Source organism: Bactrocera dorsalis, chromosome 2, assembly GCF_023373825.1.
Source record: "Bactrocera dorsalis isolate Fly_Bdor chromosome 2, ASM2337382v1, whole genome shotgun sequence".
Lineage (NCBI taxonomy): Eukaryota > Metazoa > Arthropoda > Insecta > Diptera > Tephritidae > Bactrocera > Bactrocera dorsalis.
The window spans coordinates 101,916,092-101,939,279 of NC_064304.1; the positions used below are offsets into that span (position 1 = coordinate 101,916,092).

The window sequence follows — 23,188 nt, forward strand, 5'->3', positions numbered from 1 at the left end:
CTCGTCGATCGTTCATGTCTATGGGCGGGGATGTTGTAGACTTGTAGAATTTGGTCTTTATTCGTCGAGAGAGAACTTTACTTCTCAATTTCCTACTTAGTCCGAAGTAGCACCTATTGGAAAAAGTTATTCAGCGTTGGATTTTGAGGCTGACGTTGATGTTGGATTCTGATTCTGAATATATCCTCTACGTTTTATATCATATTATGTCGATTTTGAGGGCAGATTCTGATTAGTTATATGCAGCAGGCAAAGTGATCATGGCTGAAATAAAAAATGGTTGGGTGTTTGACCGATAAGCAAAGTTTGATTCGGATCCACTCGGGTTACTCAAACATACCTGCTCGGAAAACGGAAAGCTTAAGAAGTGTAATATGACAGTGTAATTGGTAAGAAGATTAAATTCCAGCTAGTCTCTTGGAATCGGGTAAAATGTGGTTTTTGAACTGCATGAACTTGGGTTATAAGATATCGAATAGAGTCCTAGCCGACTTTAGAGCTGGTTTAACTGTAGATCTAAAGCAAATACGTATTTTTGGTGAATATTATTCCACTCATTGAACGGAAAATTTAATTTTTGAACTGCTTCTATATTCGGCTGAGCGAAATTTGAATACAGGAGACCGAGTAGATTTGGAGTCCTTACAGACTTTAGTGCCGATTCGACTGCATGTACTTCCACACTTCTTTTTGCCACCCAGTGTTCTGCCCACCACTGTTCTATTTACCATTTCCAGTGGCAACCTTTCAACTTGTTAATGCTCAAATTATGCTTAGGAATGTTATTAGCTTCTGCTGCTATTTGTTTGGTTTGATTTGGGTTTTTGCTCATTTTGCACTACATGGCACGAAACCCATAAAAATTTGTGAAAGCCCCTGCGTTTATTGTTCCTTTCCGGTTGTGTACTATTTATTACCCCTACACAGGATATTTTTGTTTTTAGTATGGGTTCCATCGCAACCGAACCCCCCGCACAATAACAACATAGCGTAGCATAGCAAAGCGAATCTATAAAAGCGGCCCACCAACGCTGTCGCCGTTTCAGTTAAACGTCTAAATTAGAAGTTGAGCGCGCGCGCCCGTGCGACCACAGGCAAACAGAAATAATTAATAAAATCACAAATACAAAGCACAATTAATGAATCGGACGGGTTAAATGACCGCAGCCTTTACACTTTTGACGCGCAAATCAGCGTGAAAACGAGCGTCGGCAATCGAGCGAGTTACAACGTTTTCTCGTGCAACGCGTCTACAAAGTTCTTGGCAAACAATTTACACCACACCTCGGAAGGAAGTGGCAGTGCATGCTCGTTGGCATTTCCCTTGCCCCCCTTTGAAATTGTTACATTTCGCAAAGCTTTGTGTGTTTTGCGCCAACATTGCATGTCAAATTATTAAACCAAATATTACAAACAACAACAACAGTTGAGCACAAGTAAACTTTTTGCAAAGTAAAGTTGCTCTGATTCTTCCTACCACCCGGTCCAAGGCATAACGCTAAATGTTCACCACATACTCGCGCCTTGTTAGCGGCTACACCACACTGCATTGCTGAAGATGAAGTCGGAAAATTTCTTCACTGCCTTAGCTAACCTCAATCAGAGCGCACGTCAGTCATACGTTTCGCAACTGCTGAGCAGCGATCACGTTACGCGTCGGCGGCGCTCATCGTGCGGCCATTCGGATAAGGATAGTGTTTGTAGTTCGCGCATCGGCGGCAAGCGGCAGCGTACAAGGCAAGCTCGCTTTTACTTTTAATAAAAAAATATGTGTTTTTAGGAAAGTAACTGTGTAAAAAGTTAAAAGAAATATTTTTTAAAATATTCGGTTTGCAAGTTTGGCTCATGAACAAAGTAAAACTCTACGAAATCTTTCAAAATAAGCACTTTTTGACCAAGAAAGAAATATACTTCGCAAGTAATAATGAAAGTCAATGAAAAAGTTTTAGCTAAAAGCGCTTTCACTTTATAAATATTTGGTGTGATTATTTTCCTGAATAACTTAAGAGGTTACATGGATTACTTCGGGTAAAAATAGGCTTTTTTCAACAACTTTTTTTCGGACATAAAAAATTAAATATTTTATTAGAAACATACACTATTAACAAAGAAATTCTGAAATTTTGGGAAAAAATATCTTAAACTCGGCCATTGAGACGCCATGTCCGGTGACCCCTCGGAAAAAAGGTGCGCTAACACTGGCAGTGTAACTCCTTACAGGATCATCTAAAGTGAAAAAGTACGTGTTTTAATTAAAATCTTAACTTAGAACTTGGACGAAGGAAAAAAAAGAAAATTAAATTTTTGGCAGACATTTTTACAAAGAAATGGAAATTTCAGTGAAAATTGCGTGACATTTTTTTTTTCAAATAACTGAAATCGAAAAAAAATCCTTTGCTCAAGTCTTAGCGCAGAAGTTCTCAAGGCTGTATCTCCGAAACTATTACTCGGATCAACTTGAGAATTTAGAACAATATTATAGAGGTTGTGGAATTTAATAAAACAATAAAAATTCATATCTTTGAAACCCGTAAACCCATGTAACCCCTTAGGTATTTATAAAAGTGAAGTTGGTCTTCACATCATGTGAGTTTTTTAATAACAGCTGTCTTCGATTCCCCATTTCGCTGCTCGCTTCTGTTCTCTTGTCATAAAAAGTACATATAAAAGAAGCAATAAGAGCAAAGTTATCGAGTTGAATTAGTACAAGAGAGTTTACGAATCCTTCATTAAAGTGTCGTATCTTCAATAATGGTATGACATATGAAAATGCGAATATATTTTTTTCTTAAACTTCTAAAACATAAGGCTTAAAATCAATGATAGTTAGTAATTAAAAAAAAAACTAAAATAAATGGTTAGAGCAAAGATTTTTACGCGAAAAAAAGGAATTTATCCACAAAGAAAGAATCATAACACTATTACCGTCAGAACACATGTTAGCGCAGGGTTGCACCACAAGTGCCGCGATTGAGTATCTGGGGCAGCGTTCGATTCGCTGAGAAGTAGCGCTAGGCGATCGAAGACAGCTAACATCAAAATTATTAACGGTTAATAAATCCTCAATTTACGCTGGGGAACACAAAGTTTTTGATTTCTTAATTCCGACTGTTGTAGAAATTCAACATCATATTAAAGGACCTAAATATAGTATTAAGGGAGGTATCAAACTAAGAGATCCATTAAAAAAATCCAATATCATTCGGTGGACCCAAGCTATCTGATTGATATATATTGCATACAAAAAAATTCCAGAGATAAAAGTCTTAGAAAATAAAACAAACAAGTAAGGAAGGGGTAAGTACGGGTATAATGGAACATTTCGTACACTTGCGCCTTGCCAGAATCAAAGTCAGGGAAATACCTTCAGGTGCATAAAGTTTGTTTGGTTTGGGAACCAGGGCAAGTTTTCAAGGCAAACATTCACCCGATCGCCGAGATCACGAGCGCCACAAACCACACTAAACAGTTGTTTTTTCTGGATGAAATAACGGATCTTGAATATCTTCATCCGTACTGCGGCAATTTGCTTGTTTACATACCCATTGAGACAGAAACGGTCCTCATTGCTGAACAAAATTTTTCTCGAAAATGTGAGATGTTATTGGAACTTTACAAAAGTCCATAGAGCAAAGCGATGTCACTGGGGAAGGTCGAATGCTAGTGCTAATAGTATGCTCAGTAAGTCGATTATGTTGACCATAATTTGTGCGAAGCGCGTGAAACACATTCTTTTAGAACGTGAATTTTCATTAAAAAGTTTTATGTACCGAATTTTTTTTTAATTAGTTTCAGTATGTCAGAAGATATATTATTTCTCATAAATGTGGGCGGTGTCATGTCCATGGCCCAATATAGACACCTGCTCTTATAGAGTTTTTTCCCACCAGCTTGAATGCAAAATTTAATGTTTTTAAGAGAACGATTATATTCAATTTCAGAACTTGGTTCTGAGCGTTTAGTTTTATGGCTGTTATAATGGTCCGATCGGAGATTGTAACGCTGTCATGGATATTATTCCATTACCGACTCCGCGATGGTATCCTCTTAAAAATTTTTTTCCATACAAGAACTTGATTCCAATCGTTCAGTTTGTATGGCTTATATATATTACAGTGCACCGATATCGGTAGGTCCAAAAAATAAAATAATATATACATATACATACATACATATGACAATAGTCGGCTTGACGAGCTGAGTAGATTTAGCCGAGCGTATGAAATGTTTTAATATTGTACTGTAAATGTTTTATGGTAAAAAATTTAAAAATAATTTATTTTTTAACTCAAAATTGATATTTTGTTTTTTAATTAATTATTATATAAAAAATTATTTTTAAACTTTTATATAATAATTATTTTTGTAAAAATAAATCTCTGTTTATTAATTTTGAAGAAGTGCTTTCAATATTCTCAAAAATTTATAAACAAAAATTAATTTTTTTAAGTCAATTTTTTTTTTTATAAAATTTATAACAATTTTTTTATTCGAAAATTATATATTTTTAATTATTTTATTTATAATTTATTATTTAAAATTTTTTATAAATATATAATTAATTTTAAATTCTTTTTGTTATTAAATGTAAACTAATAAATTTTACCAAACTTGAATAGTATTCAACCGTTTAACCTAATTGTTTATACTAAAGATTTAGATTATATATTCAAAAAATGTATAAATTTTCGTAAAAAAAAAAAAATATATATTTTTGGGATTTTCTATAAATTATTTAATTATTAAGTATTTCTTTTCTTGCCTTCAAACTCTTGCGAAGTGTTGCAAAATTGAATCGAAATAGTTTAAATACTGCCTGGCTTTGTAGAGAATTCATTGAAAAGGATTGAAAGTAATTTTGTAGAACTGCCCAAAATTGCAGCCACTCGAATTAATGTGCGCTCAGCACGCACTCAAACGTAACCAAATCAACCAGCAACAAAAAAAAACAGCAAACAAAAACTCAAAAGTAAAAAAACAACCACCAAATGCACTTTTTGCTTCAAACTAAGAAAAAACCAAAACAATAAAACTGGCACAATTGCACCCATGTGTTTCGAACAGGTTAATTTCCCAATCAGAAAGTGCCATAGCAACGAACGAACACAAAACAAAATAACATAGAACAAAGTAAAATAACACAACTTCCAAATGGGAAGAAAAGCAGGGAATTCCAACTTCACTTGCGGCGTTTTAGGGGCGGAATTGTGGCGGCCTACAGAACTGAATGTGCACGGCAGCAGGACTCCGTAGTCCTTGCTGTGCTCGCCACACTTTAGTTGTTGCTTAGAATGCGTGGCGTGCCACACACGGTGTGAAAAATGCGGAAAAAGCGTTAGAAGTCCACAACAAAAAGAAAAGAGAACAATTTTTGCTCAACAAAATGTGATAAAGTAAATGTATTTTGGCAAAGTTTTAATGCAACTTTCTTTCTGCGCACAAACCATTTAGGCACATACCAATGAAGTCGTCCAAGAGTGCGGCGCACAAGAAACCAAAACCGATGGATTATACGAACTATGCATATAATGAGGCCGTTAGCCGGCTGAAGCTAATGTTGGCCGAATCATATGCCCCGCCCAGCAGAGGAGGTGGCGCTGGTTCTGCTGCTGGCGGCAATGGCGCTACGGGGGCGTATATGCGGCATGTGAATGAGGACTCGACCGATAACTATTCGGATAACTTGTCGGTGAGTATGAAAACAAGTATTTTAGGTGCAAATTTAGTGGGGCAATTTGTCTAATTGGTGTGGCGTGGAAGTGCATTGAACTTTTCCTGCAGTGCAAAATATCTAATTGGATTGTTAGTTAGATTGTAGTTGGTGATAATCGGAGAAAATTTTCTATAGATCAGCTGTGAATAAAGAACTCGACGAACCAAAAATGTTAGGTTGCAACTTTCTCACTAAAGTCGACAAAATTCTTACCGGACGACCGAATAGCGGCCGTGCTCACCTATTCGTACTGAAGGTAGAACTAGCTTTTCATCTCAAAGAAGATAAGCCTATTTTTTTATAAAAACTGAACTCTTTTATTAGCAAAAGACAACGTGAGGTTCCTCTTAAGTCATGATTAGTGTCCAGTCATGTGAATGGATAGCACAATAGTTCTATTCTTACCATCCTTGCACCGCAATGGGGAATATAATTCTTGTCTCAATTCGCCAACTTTCTCTACAAACCATCATCTTATATCTCTTTCTTCTCAACAGCTTGCTAGTCTTGAATATAATAATCTGAGGTTTAGTTGGTCTTCAGAGAGGAAGATTATGAGCGCCTTTCACAAGTCCATAGTATTATTTAGATACAGAAGAAGGTCTAATTAATGTACCTCGACATTATGTAGGGAATTTGGAGCTATATTTCTTCAATAAGATTTTTGAGATTTCAGGATTTCCTAGTCTCTTCTATTCGCGTTCCGTATCATATCAGTAAGGAGCAGGAATTCAATTTTTTTTTATTTTCATTTTGCCCAGAGTTGCTTTGAGTCTTCTAAGCATAATCTCGGCAGTAGCTTCAATTTCGTACCAGTTATTCCTTGAACTTAACCACATCTCTTTTAAGAACTTATTCACTACCCAATCTCTTTCAAAAACATTTTCGGTTTTTGAAGCATACATCTAAAGGCAGTTTATTCCTAATTATATACATATACTAACACATTTATTTTTCGAATCACAGGTCATCGAACGTCCCGTATACTCGGATATCTCGAAGTACTTGTCGCCAGCACAGAAATCACGCCTCAGTCCAGGCGTACGCAGCAAGCCGAAACCTTTCAATGCCTTCTCATCCTCCAAGGAGAATTTGACATTACAAATGCCCTATGCGGCCAGCACTACGACAGCAACGGCACCACTCGATTATTACGCGCCTAACAAAACCCAGCCGCAGCCTGTTACTGATAGCGTCCACGCACCGGTGGAGATATTCAATTTCATTGAAAAACAAGAAGACTATATTGAACAGCTAGAGAAAGAGTCCAAATACTGCCGCAACGAGTTAACCAATTTACTTGGCAAAGTCAAAGACGTCATCAACGAGAACACGCACCTCACGGAGACCGCACGTTCCGAGCTAGCCACGTTAGGCGGTGTCGACAAGACACTGCCCGTGACGAGTCCTTCTTCCGACAGTGACGAACAACAGCATTATAAAAAGAAAACTTCTACCACGCCACGTAGTAAGAAAGAAACTTCGTCTGCTGCCGTGAAGTCGCCACGTTATGCTTCGGCGCCAAATATTGTCTATGAAGCGCGCATAAGTGAGCTTGAGGCGGAGCTTATGCAAGCCAATATTGATTTGAAACGTTTGAAAACGGAAAATGAAGAACTCAAACGCAAATTGGCACATGTTGACCCACTAGTGCTAGCTGGTGCCCACACAAATGCGCCAGCGAGCAGCTCGTCCACCAATAACTGCGACGCCCATCGCAAGCAAATTGAGCATTTGCAACTGGAGAAGAATGCGCTTGAGGAAAGTGTACGCCAGCTGCGGAAACTATTGGATGACGCCAAGTCGGAGCAGTATACAAGCAACACATCATCCAAACGCTACATAAACGATCTGGTGCAGATGGAGCGTGCTCAAGCCGAGCTGGAGGTGAAGCATCTGCGTGAGGAGCTCGATCGGCAGCACGAACGTGTACGCGAACTGCAACATGAGATGGCGCGTCGTATTGCGGACGAGCGTGCCACTGCCGAACGACGCTACAACACGCAGGTTGATCAATTGGGTGGCGATCTGAGCAGTCAGTGGGAACAGGTGGCCAAATTGCAGTTGGATTTGGAGCGTGAAAAACGCTATTCAAATGATATGAAGCGTGATCTCTCGAATCGCAATGCACAGATCGATGAGTTGAAGATGGAATTGCGTTCCAATCGCAATACCTTCCTCGCCGATATGGCGCAAGTGAATGCGGAGAAGCAATCGTTGGAACAAGAGATCACGGCATTGCGACTACAATTGGATCGTGCGGCGCGTGAGGCGAAAACCGAGGCGACGCGTCTGACAGCCGAGATAACATCGTTGCGACAGCGTTTGGATCGTGGCGATGCCGATTTATTGCATTCCAAACGCGAAATATTACGTCTCAATGATGAGATCGCCAATTTGGAGAAGGAGGCAAGTTAAATTAATATAACATGATATTCTTATTTTGAAAAATTTTTTGATTTACTGCTTTTCAGCTGGCTTATGGCGAAATGAAAAATGAAATCCGTCCCACCAAAAAGGATTTAGACAAACGTATTTCCGAAATGCAAGAGAAGCATGGTGAGACTTTTGGTAGTTTGAAGCTCTTTTCTTATACTCATAGAAACAATATTTATGCACCTTATGTAGAATATAGCACCAATGTGTAGAATTGATTAGCGGAGTGTGAAGTAGTAAAGTAAAACTTAATATCTGTTAATACCAAATTTCATTGTAAAAAGATTTCGCCTCTAGAATCATCAAATAATTCCAAAATTTCACCTTTTTGTTTGGTTACAAATAGTTCATAGAAAACTTACTAACAAGTTTTTCGATACTCAGTATGGTAGCACAGTCGTGTTTTTTACATTAAGTATTTGAGGTGATCCCTTCCGGGTATAAACTTTGATCTGACGTTTTCCGAAAACAAAAATCGCTCTTAAAAACAGGAAGCCTTAGAACAAGGCCCCCAAAAAACTTTTGGGATAATATTAATACGGATGATAGTAATTTTTCGGGGATAATTATATAAAACAGATACAGATATCAGATACCGTCGCAAACGAGCGAAAAAAGTTTGCGGGCTTAACGAACTCCACATGCGATCTTTTATACCCTGAACAGGGTACATTAAGTTTGCCACGATGTTTGTAATACCCAAGCTCCAGGCTCGAAGCTTCCTGACCATTGCTGCATCTTCCAAGCGGAGGAGGCCGCTGTAAACTGATTCTGGAGTTCAGACTTTTTCAGAGTGGTTTCTATCCACTCTGATAGTTGTACAGCGATATTAGGTGAAGTCAGCGAAATCAAGGACGCGAAAAGATGTCTAGACTACTTATCATTAGCAGCGAACTATTTTACGGTTAGGCTGGTTTGGGTGCCTGGTCACAGCTGTATTGCGGAAGGAGTAAGACTGATGAGCTTGGTTGAGTAGGTACTTCAGTTTCAATAACTTCGAATTTTGAACGGGTGGGTGCTTCGTTGGCTTCTTTTGGTTCACTGCTGCAGCGTTGGTCTTCAAAACAGTGCAGCAAGCGTCCGTCAACTACTAGAAACTGTGAAGTTGCAAGACTTTTCTAGCCTAGGGTAAATCGCAAGAGGTGTAGGGAACTTTTCGCTCTCAGCAGGGGTCACTCTTCATCGGTTGTAGTTGTCTCAGCACGACATTGTCCATTTGGAATACAAACAGTGGGATGACTTATCTTACCAGATGCAGCAGCTGTTTGGTAGTAGATGAGATATAATCATCTCAATATTTCTTCCTTCAATGTCGCGCTTTTGGCAGAACAAGACAAAAACACGTCGAATACCTTCAGGCAGCCAAAAATAGCAAAAATAGAAATAGAACACCTTAGCAGACTTGTGATGGGTCAGGGCGCCTTGTCGATAGCTAATATCCAAACATAGGAGTTTTTTGTCTGGCTTCACACAAGACACAACAGTCTAACTGCGATTTCTCCGCCGTACAGAGGGATCAGCCATTTATCCTAACCTAACCTAATACCCAAAATGAAAACACGAATATATATAAAGTACACATAAGTATAATATATAATGTTTTTATGAAATTAGATACTAGAAGCTTGGAGAACATTTCACATTACAAAAAAGCACATTACACTGAAAAAAATGAAAACTATAATTTAAAATATTTAATTTGTTTAAAAAAAATTATTTCATATATCACTCTAGCACAGTCAGCAAATCAATATTATAAATTATATACGTATATAAGTAGTTTATTTAGTAAAATGCACCGTTATTGCTTCCTATGCAGTTTCGTCTTGGGTAAGCTATTGATTTGGCTACAGTGAATGTTCAAAGTGTCACATTTTCAATTCAAAGACTTTATATAGAAACTAAATTAAATCCGATATATTTAATACTTCTTTAATGACATTGGCAACACTAATGCATAACCTCATTGTTAGCAAGAATAGTCATTTTATTGGAGTTGAGTAAATTTCAAATGCAATCAGCGAAAGTCAATAGTTTATCCATGAGTTTGGCGTAGCGCTAACCGAAATTGAAAGCAAAATCACTTTCGTAAAGTAAAAATTGTGAAATTCAAATTAACACATTACATACATTTGACTCATTAAACTTTAGTATAATTAAAAATTAATCAAACTTAATTAAATATTGCAACTTTCGTTTTATCTTTGTATCAAAGTCGAAACGGTAAATGAACTTGAGGATATGATACAGAGTCAGAAGCAACTCATGGATAAATTAACTAGCGAATGCAAAACGTTGACCAGTAAACTCGAGGACACAACTCTTAAACACAAGTAAATATATATTTTTTACTACATAACTACATTTAGATTAAAAAAAATTTAATAACAATATTAGTTAATGTTGTTTTAGAATAAGGAAGGTGTAAGGCAATTACTTCGAGGTTAGAGATTGAAAAAAAACGAGTTTTATTTAAAATTTCGATTGAATTTTACAAAATTTCATAAACAATTGTGGGATCTAGGGCTCTTCTAAAATGTACTTCAAATTATTTAACAACTTCTGGCAAAATTATTAGAAAGAAAAGGCTCTATTACAACTCCTCCTAAGTTAGAACAAGAGACGTATTTCTAATTTCATCCAAAAAAGAATAATTAAAAATCTTGATTTGAATTTCTACACCAAAACATTCTTATTCTTCTTTATTGGCGTAGACACCGGCGGTTATAACCTAATTTCCAACAGCGCCCCAGTCGTTTCTTGTTTTCGCAAATTGACGGCAATTGGAGATTCTAAGTGTAACCAGCTCCTTCTTCGCCTGGTCTTTCCAACGAAGTGGAGGTCTTCCTCTTCTCTGCTTAACCTGGCAGGTACTGCGTCGAACACTTTCAAAGCTGGAGTGTTTTCTTCCATTCGGACGACATGACCTACCCAGCGTAACCGCTGTCTCTTAATTTGCTGTACTTTATCAATGTTGTCGTGCAACTCGTACAGCTCATCGTTCTATCGAATACGATATTCGCCTTTGCCAAAGGACCATAAAACTTCCGCAGAACCTTTCTCTCGAACCTGGTAACGTCGACTCATCAGATATTGTCGTTGTGAATGCTTCTGCACCATATAGTAGGATGGGGATAATGAGTGATGTATAGAGTTTGGTCTTCTTAAAGAAGATTGTACTTTTTCAATTCAGCTCTGCAGCTCGAATTATTTTCTCCAGGAGTAGATTGAAGAAGTCGCACTATAGGGAGTCACCTTGTCTGAAACTTCGTTTGGTATCGAACGGCTCCGAGAGGTCTTTCAGGATTCTGACGAAGCTTTCGGTATTGCTCAACGTCAGTTTACACAGCCGTATTAGTTTTGCGGAGATACCAAATTCAGTCATAGCGGTATAAAGGCAGCTCCTTTTCGAGCTGTCAAAAGCAGCTTTGAAATCGACGAAACAGTGATGTGTGTGAATCCTCTTTTCACCGGTCTTTTCCAAGATTTGGCGCATGGTGAATGTGATAAGGCCCAATCAGTTTGTTTTGTTGTTGGGCTTTAATCTTTCACACAGTACGCTCTATAGAACCTTATATGCGCTGTTGAGAAGGCTTACCCAAGGGTAGTTGGTGGAGTCTCCATTTTTGTGAACTGGGAGGAGGACACTTGAATTCCAATCGTCGGGCATGCTTTCGTCCGACCATATTCTACAAAGAAGCTGATGAATGCTCCTTATCAGTTCTTCGCCGCCGTGTTTGAAGAGCTCGGTCGGCAACTCGCCGCTTTGTTGTTCTTCATGGTCGGATAATGGAACGTACGCTTCGTTGTCATCGATTGAGGTATCGGGTTCCCCATCTCCTTAAGTTTGCCACGTTGGTTCTAACATCCAAAAGGAAATGTCAGGCTAGAACATGTCGATTTTTGTTTAGTATAAAATCGCCTATGTTGGAAATGTTCTACGAATCATTTTCACACACTTTGCTGTTCGATCCGCCCTTACGGCAGAGATCCCGTCCCTCCATCTGTTTATATACGAAGTAGTACCTCTGTTTTTAAGATATCGATATGTAATCTTGCACCCGTCTTTTTTTCTGTTCATTTGTCTAAACGGCCGATATCGCACCACTATAACATATAGCTGTCTGTATCGACAATTTTTTCATTTGGCGAGTTATCTGCATGAAACTTTGCAGGGATTATTGGTTAAAGTAGTGATCAAATATCTAAAGAAATTGTTTGGATCGGATCACTATAGCTTATAGCTCTCATACAAACTGAACGATCTGAATAAAGTGCTTGTATGGAAAACTTTTTTATTTGACCAGATATCATCACCAAATATGGTACGAGTTATTATCCAAAACAATGCTAAAAGATTTGCAGATATGAATCGTATCGGTCAACCATAGCTTATAGTTGCCAGACAAAATGTTTGATAAAAGTACTTGTAAGGAATATTTTGTATTTGTGTAGTATATTTTAGGAGTATCCCAAGTAAGTGTTTATAAGATAATAGTATGTATTTGAGGAGCTTATCGATATTAGAAACGTATAATGTATACGTTCGCTATAACATTTGCCTTACATCTTTCTAAATTCTAACAATTTTCGAAGAGAAGTCAATATTTTGTGGTATTAAATTAATTTAAGGTTGTAAACCCTTAATACCACTGCACTCCATACAACAGAAAAAAAGCGAAATTCATGAAAATTAATGTACTATAATATAGTAATATAAATCAAAATTGAATTTCTTCTTAATATGGTAAAAATAAAAATTCATTGTGTAGGGTATAAAAGTGAGATAACTAGCCAAATCCCCATATATTCACACGGAACTGCACCAGAGGAAATTGAAAAACAAAAAAAAAAAAAAACGTTAAAAAGTAATGCACAACACAAATCGCCATTCACACAATAATAAATATTAATAATAACAACAACAACCAACCAACCAAACAAAGAACTAGAGAACACGCTGGATTAATGCGTTGTCCTTTTTCACAATTTTTATTTATTTTTACTGCTGCCCGCTTGCGCGTACCAATGATAACACTAACGAATTTTCAAAAAAAAAAATGTAAAAAATAAAAATAAACTACAATAAAAACAAAAACAAAACTGTTATGCAAAATTCTTTACAAATATACCCTGCACACACCTGAAACAAACTATATATTACTGATATGCAATGAACACTGCAATGTCTGCATATGTATAACTGTAGTAGCAAAAAGCACCGCAGCAACAACAACAACAACGAAAACACTGGCGACAGGTCTAATTACAAACACGAAGGCGCAGTTGGCCACAAAATCACCGACAACAACTGCCAAAGTGTCGGGCGAGACACCTACAATAGCGAAAATAGCAACGCCAACAACATATGCAGCAACAACGACAACTACAACAAGCGGCATCGCGTGGTCTGTGCCGACGGCGGAACTTACAAGCACAACACCAACACGACCAACGACGACAGCCAATGTGCCCGCAACAAAAACACTACTTATGACTACAACAACAACAACATGGCCGACCACAAGACCCAACACCACACAACAACAACACAAGCCCACCGCCGTTATGGAATTAGTGACGGGTACAAAACCAAAAAACGTCACGTCAGCCCACACTTGCTGGGACGCAAGCGGAAGCGCGTACGCTTCGCCGCCTAAATGGCCCAGCACCGTTAATCAGTTGCATGGACGTAAAGCAGCCGAAGCAGAAAGCGTGCCCACAACCGGCTTTACAGCACTTGCACAAACGCACACGCACACGCGACGTTACCGCTACGGCAGCGATGAGAACATACTGGCCAACATAACGAAGAGCAACGAGCGACTCGAACGCGAATTGGCGAAAATGCCACCACTACCGACCACCATGTCCTTCTCGGCGTATCGCCGTCAACAGCGTTGCGCACATTTATATCGTACGCCGTTGGCCGCTTACCGGCCGCGTAGTGCTAGGGATGAGGGACGCCGCGCGACGGCGGCGCGCACCGAAACGCATTGCGGTCGCTGCGGCGCTATCGGCGGCATCTACGGCACGCATTGTAGTTGTAGTAAACACATGAAACACGTAGTGGCTAGTGCACATTTGGAGCCAACGGCATGCACATCATGTTGTTGTAGTGCAAACAAAGCAACCACGTGTAAGCAAACACTTAACACTGAGGAGCGCCAATTTTCATTTGGTAGCGCGCACACTTTGAGCCGCCCAGAAAGCAATTTCAATGTGAACACAACAAACGCAACGAATATAGACACAACAACACCACCAGCAACAGTAAATGCAAGCGCTAGAGGGCGCAGCTTGCACAGAAATTGCCAAAATTTTGCTTGGAATGCGCACGCCTCGGCCACAATTAGCACGTCTGGCAGTGGCGGCTGTAAAGCGCACAGTAGACTTAGCGACTGTAAGGCGTCAGCGGAGGCGGAAACTTCATTGACGGAGCAATCGAGTGCTAAAAGAGCTCCTTCGCCTACCATACACTCGTTAAATACAACTCAGCCACACACACAGAGCACGAATTATACGCGCGCACCATGCTCCTGTGCGGCTGGCTGCGGAAGTGTTCCAAAACTCTGCACCGCTTGTAAACCACAAGCGTCAGCGAATATTTGCACCACGAACACATACCAAACGCCTACATGTCACCCCGCCTATGGTCATTGCAAAACGGAACCGTTGCCTTGGCTGCAACAGCATCTAGTTTTGAAACAAACTTTTAGCGGTCTCGAACACCTAACGGCCGCCACAGACGTTTGTCACGCATGTCAGAGCCCATGTCAAGGTGCACACTTGACGGTGCCAACTGAGAGCAAAGCAAACACGCATGTAGCAAACGAACACACAGCCGGCACGTCAGAAAGCGTTAAACGGCCGGCGCCAACAACGAAAAGCAAGCCACGCGCCTACTTCGAGGAGTTATTGCGTCGCGAGGAATGCTGTGGCGTGAAGAGAGTGAGCAGTAATATGCTGCGCGATTGCATTAGTCACGGGGAAACGCTCGTGCAGCAGAAGAAGCCACGTCCGCCTGTTAAAGTGGATGTAAATGTGCGTTTGGTGCCCAAAGCGGGCAAGGAACGCAAAATCGACACAGACACAGGAAATACAAGTGCTAAAACACCACTCGAAGTTAAAGTTAACTTGACACAGCCTGCGCCAGCGACAAGTGAGCGTATAAAGGAGAGCGCGCAAAGCGGTCGAAGTGAAGTGCTCGCCCCAGCTTTGGACATACCGGATCTGACGTTGGATGATTTGGAACTAGACGATTGCGATGCAGCTGCACATGTGGAGCAATAATTTTTGATTCACTTTTAGCTTAACGGTTAATATTTACATCTTTTACTTACAAAAATAGTTCAGCAAAATCGAAAATCGTAAATCTTTCATAAATATTTCGTAGCCTTTTGAAGTTTAGCGTGGTGCAAATGCTCTTCCCACCTAGAAACTTACTGTTATATAAGCACTTAATTTCGTGTTTTCAATAAAATATTTGTTACTTTAGCGAAGAACGCCTGCGTTTACGTGAAACGAACGAGAAGCTAATGGATCGGCTGAAGCAAATATGGACCAGCTATAAGGAGTTGCACGCGGAACAGGCGGCGGCGGCTCAGCAGCAAAGTTTGACGCGTCCGATTGAAGGCCGTGGCTCTAATAGTGATACCGCAGAATCAACGGGGGAAGAGCATTTTTCTGCGCGCACTTATAATATAGACAAGGTAATTGCTTTATGAGACTTACTAATCGACTGTTTTTCTCTTCTCTTTTCTTCTTTTTTCTCATCTTTCTGCTTTGCCTTTCTCGTCTATATTTTTGCTTGTTGAAAAATTATAATCATAACTCTCTCGAACCAAATTATGTCACTTCACTGAACGCATCTTCATAGAACGGAAATATCAACTTTACAATCGAATGTAGAATATTTAACCAATCGTATGCTAAACAGCGAGCGCCTTGGAAAGTTAGATAGTAATCCGACTTCTTACGGCAATCTACCAAGCGCCAAAGGTAAAACAAAAGTATAGAGCGTAGTCTCGGTTTATACTCTTATATGTACAGAGTATAGACATCATATCCACTTACACTCAAAGAACGCAAATACACGTCAAAATAAAAAGGAAAGAAAATTGGTTGATTGAAGGGGCGACATAGAAGCAAGAGTAGCGTATATAACGGAATGTCAAAATAAGGCTGTCACAAGATGGATCAAAATTATAACTTAAAGCTCTTGAAACCTTGCCTTGACTTCAGAGAGTCATTCACTAGATCACCTCTGGGGGTTCTGCTAGAGTATGCTCCGGTCTTGATACCTTTTGTTTGTCGCTGCATGTCTTCGTAGAATTTTTCGAGCATTACACCTGTCGGTCAGATTGTCAAGCTTTTCGTACTCACGCATTTCGGCCTCTCTCATTTTTTTGCTGTTAATGTGTTTCGCTTCCCTTTTCAACACTCGGTATCTATACCATCTCGCACGTGTTGTGGTCGATTGTAACCCGCGAGGTAGGCAGTCTATTTTCTCACCACTGCGACATAGCACACCTCATCGTACCAGCAATTCTTTTGCCTTTTCCGAAAGCCAATGGTTTCGTTTGCAGCTGAAATGCCGTCCCACAGTTCTTTTATACCGAGTTGCTGAAGAGTGCTCTCAGAGAGCAGGAGTGCAAGAAAATCGTTCGGCTCTCTGTGCAGTTTCTCGATGTCGAACCTTCCTTATGTTTGTTGACGAAAAAACGGACAGAAGCGGGTGCGTCGCTTCGCTGCAATAAAAAAGTGGTCGGTGTCAATGTTAGGACCTTGAAGTATACGCGCGTTTAAAACAATGAGACGAGTCTTCCGTCTATTACCCCAGCGGAGTCGATCAGCCTCAACACATTTGAGGATGGTTCATCATGGAGGTTTAATTTACCGACTGTTGTGCCAAAGATACCTTATTTGCCCAACCTGGCGTTAAAGTCGCCAAGCACGTTGCGGGGGCAGCTCACAGATGAAATTCAAGTGCTCATAAAGGACATCTTTGGTCGCATCGTCCTTCTCTTTTATCAGGGCGTGGGCGCAAATCAGCAATATGTTGAAGAACTTCGGTTTGATACGGATCGTGGCTAAGTGTTCATCCGCCGGGATAAATGACAGAACTCGGTGTCGAAGTCTCTTTCCCATCTTTCTTTTATGCCGACTGCAGTAAATGCTACAACAACTTACTCATCTGAGTCCCTGTACTTCCTAATTTAGGATTTGGACATTCCAGATGCATTCCCTTAAATCGTAATGCTTAATACTGAAGAGGAATGTTTCGCCTTCTTACTTGATCGAAGACCGGAAGTCGTTAGCTGGTTGAGCCATATGTAAAATAACAGTTTTTTTATTATTGACTATAGATCTGAATAGAGTCGTGATCTCGCTGGGAATTTAGAATATATCTACATATCAAGGGCTGCTTGACGCTTTCTATTTATTTACATCAATGGCAATAGCAAGCAACCTCATACACTAAACTTTTCCTCTGACTCAATAGCAATCTATATTTTCAATTTTAACACACATTAATGATATACAAATATACGTTATTCACTCAATTACTTTTTTCTTGGTATTACTACCAATTGTCACACAGCCTCTCTCGACTACAAGCCGTCCACATTTGATACAGCCGACGCCACACGTTCCATTACTGATGACTACGCCAAGTCCTCTCCGTATAATTACGAGTCCATACTCGGTAAATCAGGCTCTTCCGACATCTACGGCAGCAGCACCGCTAATACAACAAACAGCGTTAATGCCGCACCCGTCACAACCACTGCCAGTTCCTTGTACAACAAGCCCACTTATGAGACAACAACCAATGATAGCAGTGACGCGCTCAATGACTACAAGTCCAGTTACAACAGCAAGTATGGCCTCAACGATCCCGATGACGAAAATATCAAAGACAATTTGGGAGAAGGCGAAAAACGGCGCACAAGCAACGAGCTTATCGGCAGTAGCACAGCAATGCCAAGCACCGTTGACACAACCAAGACCGACTATGACTACACAAAAGAATATGACAAAGATTACACAAAAGACTACAGCAAAGACTATGACAAAGATTATACCAAAGACTACACAGCCGGCGAAATCAACACCGTCACCGCCGGGGCAGACATATCGGGCAGCGGCTCCGATCCTAACTTGGCCGCTCCCAACACAAGCGCCAGCAATGACTACAATACCGACTACAGCGGCTATGAGGGTTATGGACAACAGCAATATGATGGTAGTGGATACGATGTCTCCGGCTACGATCAGTCAGCGTACGATGGTAGCCAGCAGCAATATGGTACTGCAGGACAATATGATACCACTGGACAGAGCGGCTACGACACCAGTGGCGGACAGGCAGGTTATGGCGACTACACAGCTGCCGATTACGATCAGTCCGCATATCAATACGACGGAGCGAGTGTCGGTGAAGAAGGCGCAACAACGTCTGCAACGCCCAGCACTACCACCGGAGGTATCGTCACAACATCAAACCCACCAACGACAGCACTCGCAGGTCAAACATCAGCACCACCAAACAGTTCAACAGCAGCGACACCTGCCGGTGGAGTCGCCGCGAGCATTGCTGGCCGCTCAACAACGGAGAGCCGCAATCAACCGCGAACGGGCAGTGGCGCTGTGGGGCCAGGAAGTACCGGTAGCAGCGGATCAGTCGGCGGAGGAAAATCCAATTTGTCACAACAGCCTTCCGCGTCCGCAACCAAAAAGTAGTTGCGCTGAATGGGTGGCCGGCAGTGTTTGTAGTTCCAACGAACTATACGATCCCTTCGAGTTGGAGTTTAGCATAAGCAGTCCGAGTTTGATGCGTTCATTCGGGTCGGGTTCCTGCACCGAAGTAGAGGACAATGCTGAATTTGATTCGATTTCGGAAATGAGCATTTCACCGGCGCAAACGGCTATCAGACGCATAACGGTGGGAGGTACAGACAGCATAGAAAATACAGTTAATATAAATGTTACGAGCGAAGATAGGAGAGCTTAGAAGCATAAACCGATTGAATAATTTGTAAAATAAACGAGGCACATAACTAAATGTCAGATGTATGTAAGTAAGATAGATTAAGATGTTATTCTTAACATTTAGATTTAATAAAATTATTAAATTTATTGACGTCTGTAACAATAAGCATTCGAATGGCAAAATTCTTAATTTCGAAGAACCTAAATTAAATATGTGAAAACTACTTCGATACTATTTAAGATGCAAATAAATATAATACAGAGTTTGTGAATATATATACAAAGTTAGTTTGTAGTACGTTAGTTTGATACTCATGTTTTCGCCTATTTAAGGAGGCATTTTCATTAGTACCAGATTATGGGTGGTTTGAAAGATATTATTAATAAAATCTTCGGATAAGTCAGGTAGTTGTCAAGGCGTTACAACCAGCTTTACTCTTTCAAAAGTTATATCGATTTATTTTTTTGATGCGGTTATATGTTATCCAAAGTGGGCCTAAAACATGCTTTTAAGCTGGTGGGAGCCTGCAGTATATTTTAAGTAGAGGTCTTTGCTATTAGAACCGAGGAGCTGGCCTCTAATGCATCAGCAGACAACTGTAGGATCTACGCGAATAGCCAGGAGCAATAAAGGCTTCAACTTTGTTTTGCATATCGGCCAGAAGTATCTTGAAAAGCGGGGTAGCAGTAGAGTGCGCCAGGTCACAAAACCAACAAAGCCAATGAGATAGTGGACGAGATTGTCAAGACTGATGTAACATGGTAAACATTGGAAAGCTGATTCCTTTTCTATACGACGATGTGGACAGGAGGATGGCAAGGATAATCACAACACGTCGAAAGCGTCTGTAGGAGCATACTTGGTGAGAAGATCAAAAAATGTCAGCTGTAAAGTGCCAGGAAAACAATGGAACGCCTCTTATTCACTCTTTCCGTATTGCTAAGGCTTCGCATTAAGCATTTGGCGGCAGGAAGCACTGGAAGAGGTATCTTAGTGAGGTCAGAGTGTGTTGAAATTCGCGTTACACGCAGGCATTCTAAAAGATGAATACTCCTCCTCATGGCTTCAAAGCGGAACTCCAGCTGACATCGCAAAGGCCCAAAACTGGTTTATGTGTGGCTCATTAGCTTACCAAACTAACCTAAGCTAATCTACGATTCTGCTCTTTGAAATCTGCTATCAGTTAATCGACTCACATTTTCCCAAATTCACTTTTTTCACCTAAAACTTTTTGAAAGCTTCTCGTCTTAACTGCGTGATTAATGATGACAGCTCAGATGAACGAATTGACTTTTAGTTTCTATTAATCATATTATTAATAAAGACTTTCTTTCCTTTTCGCTGTTTGGCAGTAATTGGAGATTCCAAGTGTGGTCAGTTTCTTCTCCACCTAGTCTTTCCAAAGGAGTGGAGGTCTTCCTCTTCCGCTGCCGTTTTCACCCATTCGGACAATAAGCTAGCGTAGTCCGTCTCTTTTTTCGCTGAACTATCGTATGTCTTGTACAGCTTAACCATTCATCGACTGCGTTTTTCGCTATTCGCAATGCGCAGAGGACTGAAAACTCCCGAAAACACGTAACGCCAACCCATCAGATGTTTTCATTGTCCATGTCTCTGCTCTATATAGCAGGACGGGAATATTAGCTTCCGACAAACACTGACCACTATTCAAAGCGGAGCCATTAACACCTTCACCGACTCCCTCTCAGACAATGCCTTTCTTGGAGTCAAACTACCATCCATTGTTGACGAAGAACTCGAGTTTCCGCTAAAATCGAGAGCAGCTTCGTTCTGGATACTGTAGCAGGTTAAACTTTTGCTTATTCATATTAGACCCTGACACTTCAAAAAATATATCCAGGGTGCCACCTCTTTGCATGCCCTGCTAACCCTACTCGTCTGACACCCTTCTCTCTTTTGTCCGACCTCGTCGAAACAGCACGTTTCCGGGGCCTACTGTTGGATGACGTCGATGACGGCTTATCTAAGCCTTATCAACCTGAGGGGGATTAGGTAATCATTATACCAACAACTCAATCTCCGACTATGTCCGAAGTAGCACGTGTGAACGAAGGTTATCCTGCGTTGAAATTCGAGGCTGTTTGTTGATGATAGGAGATATTTCGTCTTGCCCTCGTTCACTATCAGACCCACTCTATTCCCAAGATAAGGAATCACTTTGTCTGAAACCTCGTTTAGTATCGAACGGCTCGAATAGTTTCTTCCCAATCCTGAGGAGCTTTCGGTCTTTTATTACTCAATATACATATACATATTTAACTGAGCGTAATATTTTATCGAATCTAAATTTTTTTGTGGTTTTGAAATTGCTGCATTATATCCTTTAATACGGTTACGGAAGTCAGCCTTCTTCTTGAGCAGAAGAAATTAAACGAACATTTTCTCATTTCCTTTAATTAGCTTTCAGTTCAACTAGTTGCCTCTAACTTTACCATTTCCTCAATTAATATTATTTATTGGCATTGCTGAATTTAACGATTTGTATGTATGTTCTGTCCGATAACAATCAAAAGAGCAGAAGGTCAAAATGCCACTTCCATTGCTAAACCGAATTTATGGCAAAACGAGTAATCAATACGACTTAATTGACAGCAATGGATTGTTGAGCTGTGAAAATGAAATTATTCAATTACTGTTATGGGTTTTTGAAGTGACATGCCACAGACGCATAAGTTGACAAAGGCAAGTGCTTAAATGTTGGAAGTGCCGTTCATGGGCTTATTGACGTAAGTTTACGTGTGGGTAGAGTTATCAAAAATTTTCAAATTTCTGGACAATTTCGTAGTGCGCGTGTTACTTATATTTACTAATTAATATTTTATGTCTTCACAAATTTGAGTTTCAATGGCTTAGATAAATTATATTTGAATAAAGCGAGAAAAGAAATAAATAAAATCTAGTATAATCTTACAACATTTCTTAGTTGTTGCTCCTATTGTACTCGTATGTTCCTTCTCATACGAATAATCTTTTTGGAGACAACGCCCTAGGATGTGTTATGACAAATTTTAGATCTTTTTGTATGGACCATTGTAGGTTATTTTATTAAACATAAAACTTAATGATTTTTTATAAATAACTGAAATTTTCACGTGAGAATTTCCGATTGAATTTGAAATTTGAGATTTTCTACCAATTTTAGGTTGAACTAAGGTTTCCTTCTTAGTAACGTGTCTTTCAATAGGGATGTTACAAAAGTAGACCGTTGGGGACATCATACGGCGCCATATTTTCTCTTTCTTTTGACATTTATCTCAGTAAGGTTTGTCATTTCAACAATTAGTCGAAATTATTAAAATTTACTACCGAAATTCGGAGTCAGTAGCCTCAACTTTAAGAGGTCGTCATAATCGTCCAGCCATATCAACAATTGAGCGTCTAGTGAAAAATTTTTAATCTACAGGCACAGTACAAAATGTTCCCGTGCCAGTGAGACAAAGAAGTGGCCGTAGTGTCGAGAATATTGTTGCCGCTGGCGCATCAATTGAGGAAAACCCAAATCAGTCTCTCACACGTTGTTTTCAAGCATCTTGGTCATCTCTGTGATGTTTTGAGAAGAGATCTTGGCCTACATCCTTATAAGATCAAATTGACGCAAGAACTAAAGCTGCTTGACCACCAGAATCGCCGTATGTTTGTGAATTGGGTATGAGCAACCACTTGAAAATAATCCGGATTTTTATCGAAAAATCATCTTCGTTGAGGCTCATTTTTGGCTGAATGGCTTCGTCAATAAGCAAAATATGCGTTATTGGTCAGGCAATCCACACGTACTCTATGAGTCACCATTGCATCCCGAAAAAATTACGGTTTGGTGCGGTTTATGGGACAGCGGAGTCATTGGGCCGTATTTCTTCCGTGATGATCAAGATCGGCACGTTACAGTGAATGGGAATCGCTCAATGATAATGGAATAATTTTGGCCCAAATTGCTTGATATGGACTTGGACAATATGTGGTTCCAACAGGACAGCGCCACACGCCACATATCGAATGTCACAATCGATTTATTGAAAACCAAG

General features: G+C 40.1%; 1 protein-coding gene across 9 annotated transcripts; it reads left to right on the forward strand.

Annotated features, from left to right (window-relative positions):
- The first annotated feature begins 669 nt into the window (after window positions 1-669).
- On the forward strand, window positions 670-19,491 carry LOC105234093 (serologically defined colon cancer antigen 8 homolog). 9 transcript variants are annotated; one of them, XM_049448599.1, is made up of 7 exons: window positions 687-1,737; window positions 5,452-5,689; window positions 6,680-8,122; window positions 8,188-8,284; window positions 10,365-10,482; window positions 15,648-15,861; window positions 17,754-19,491. In XM_049448599.1, the coding sequence occupies exons 1-7, from the start codon at window positions 1,559-1,561 to the stop codon at window positions 19,164-19,166; spliced, it is 3,702 nt and encodes a 1,233-aa protein (XP_049304556.1). In that variant the 5' UTR covers window positions 687-1,558; the 3' UTR covers window positions 19,167-19,491. The 9 variants fall into 9 exon arrangements, 8 of the variants coding, with proteins under 8 accessions (XP_049304553.1, XP_049304554.1, XP_049304558.1 ...); XM_029548454.2 differs by having other exon boundaries at window positions 688-1,737; window positions 8,188-8,272; window positions 17,754-19,490; XM_049448600.1 differs by lacking the exon at window positions 15,648-15,861 and adding an exon at window positions 16,029-16,150 and having other exon boundaries at window positions 690-1,737; window positions 17,754-19,095.
- Window positions 19,492-23,188: the final 3,697 nt, after the last annotated feature.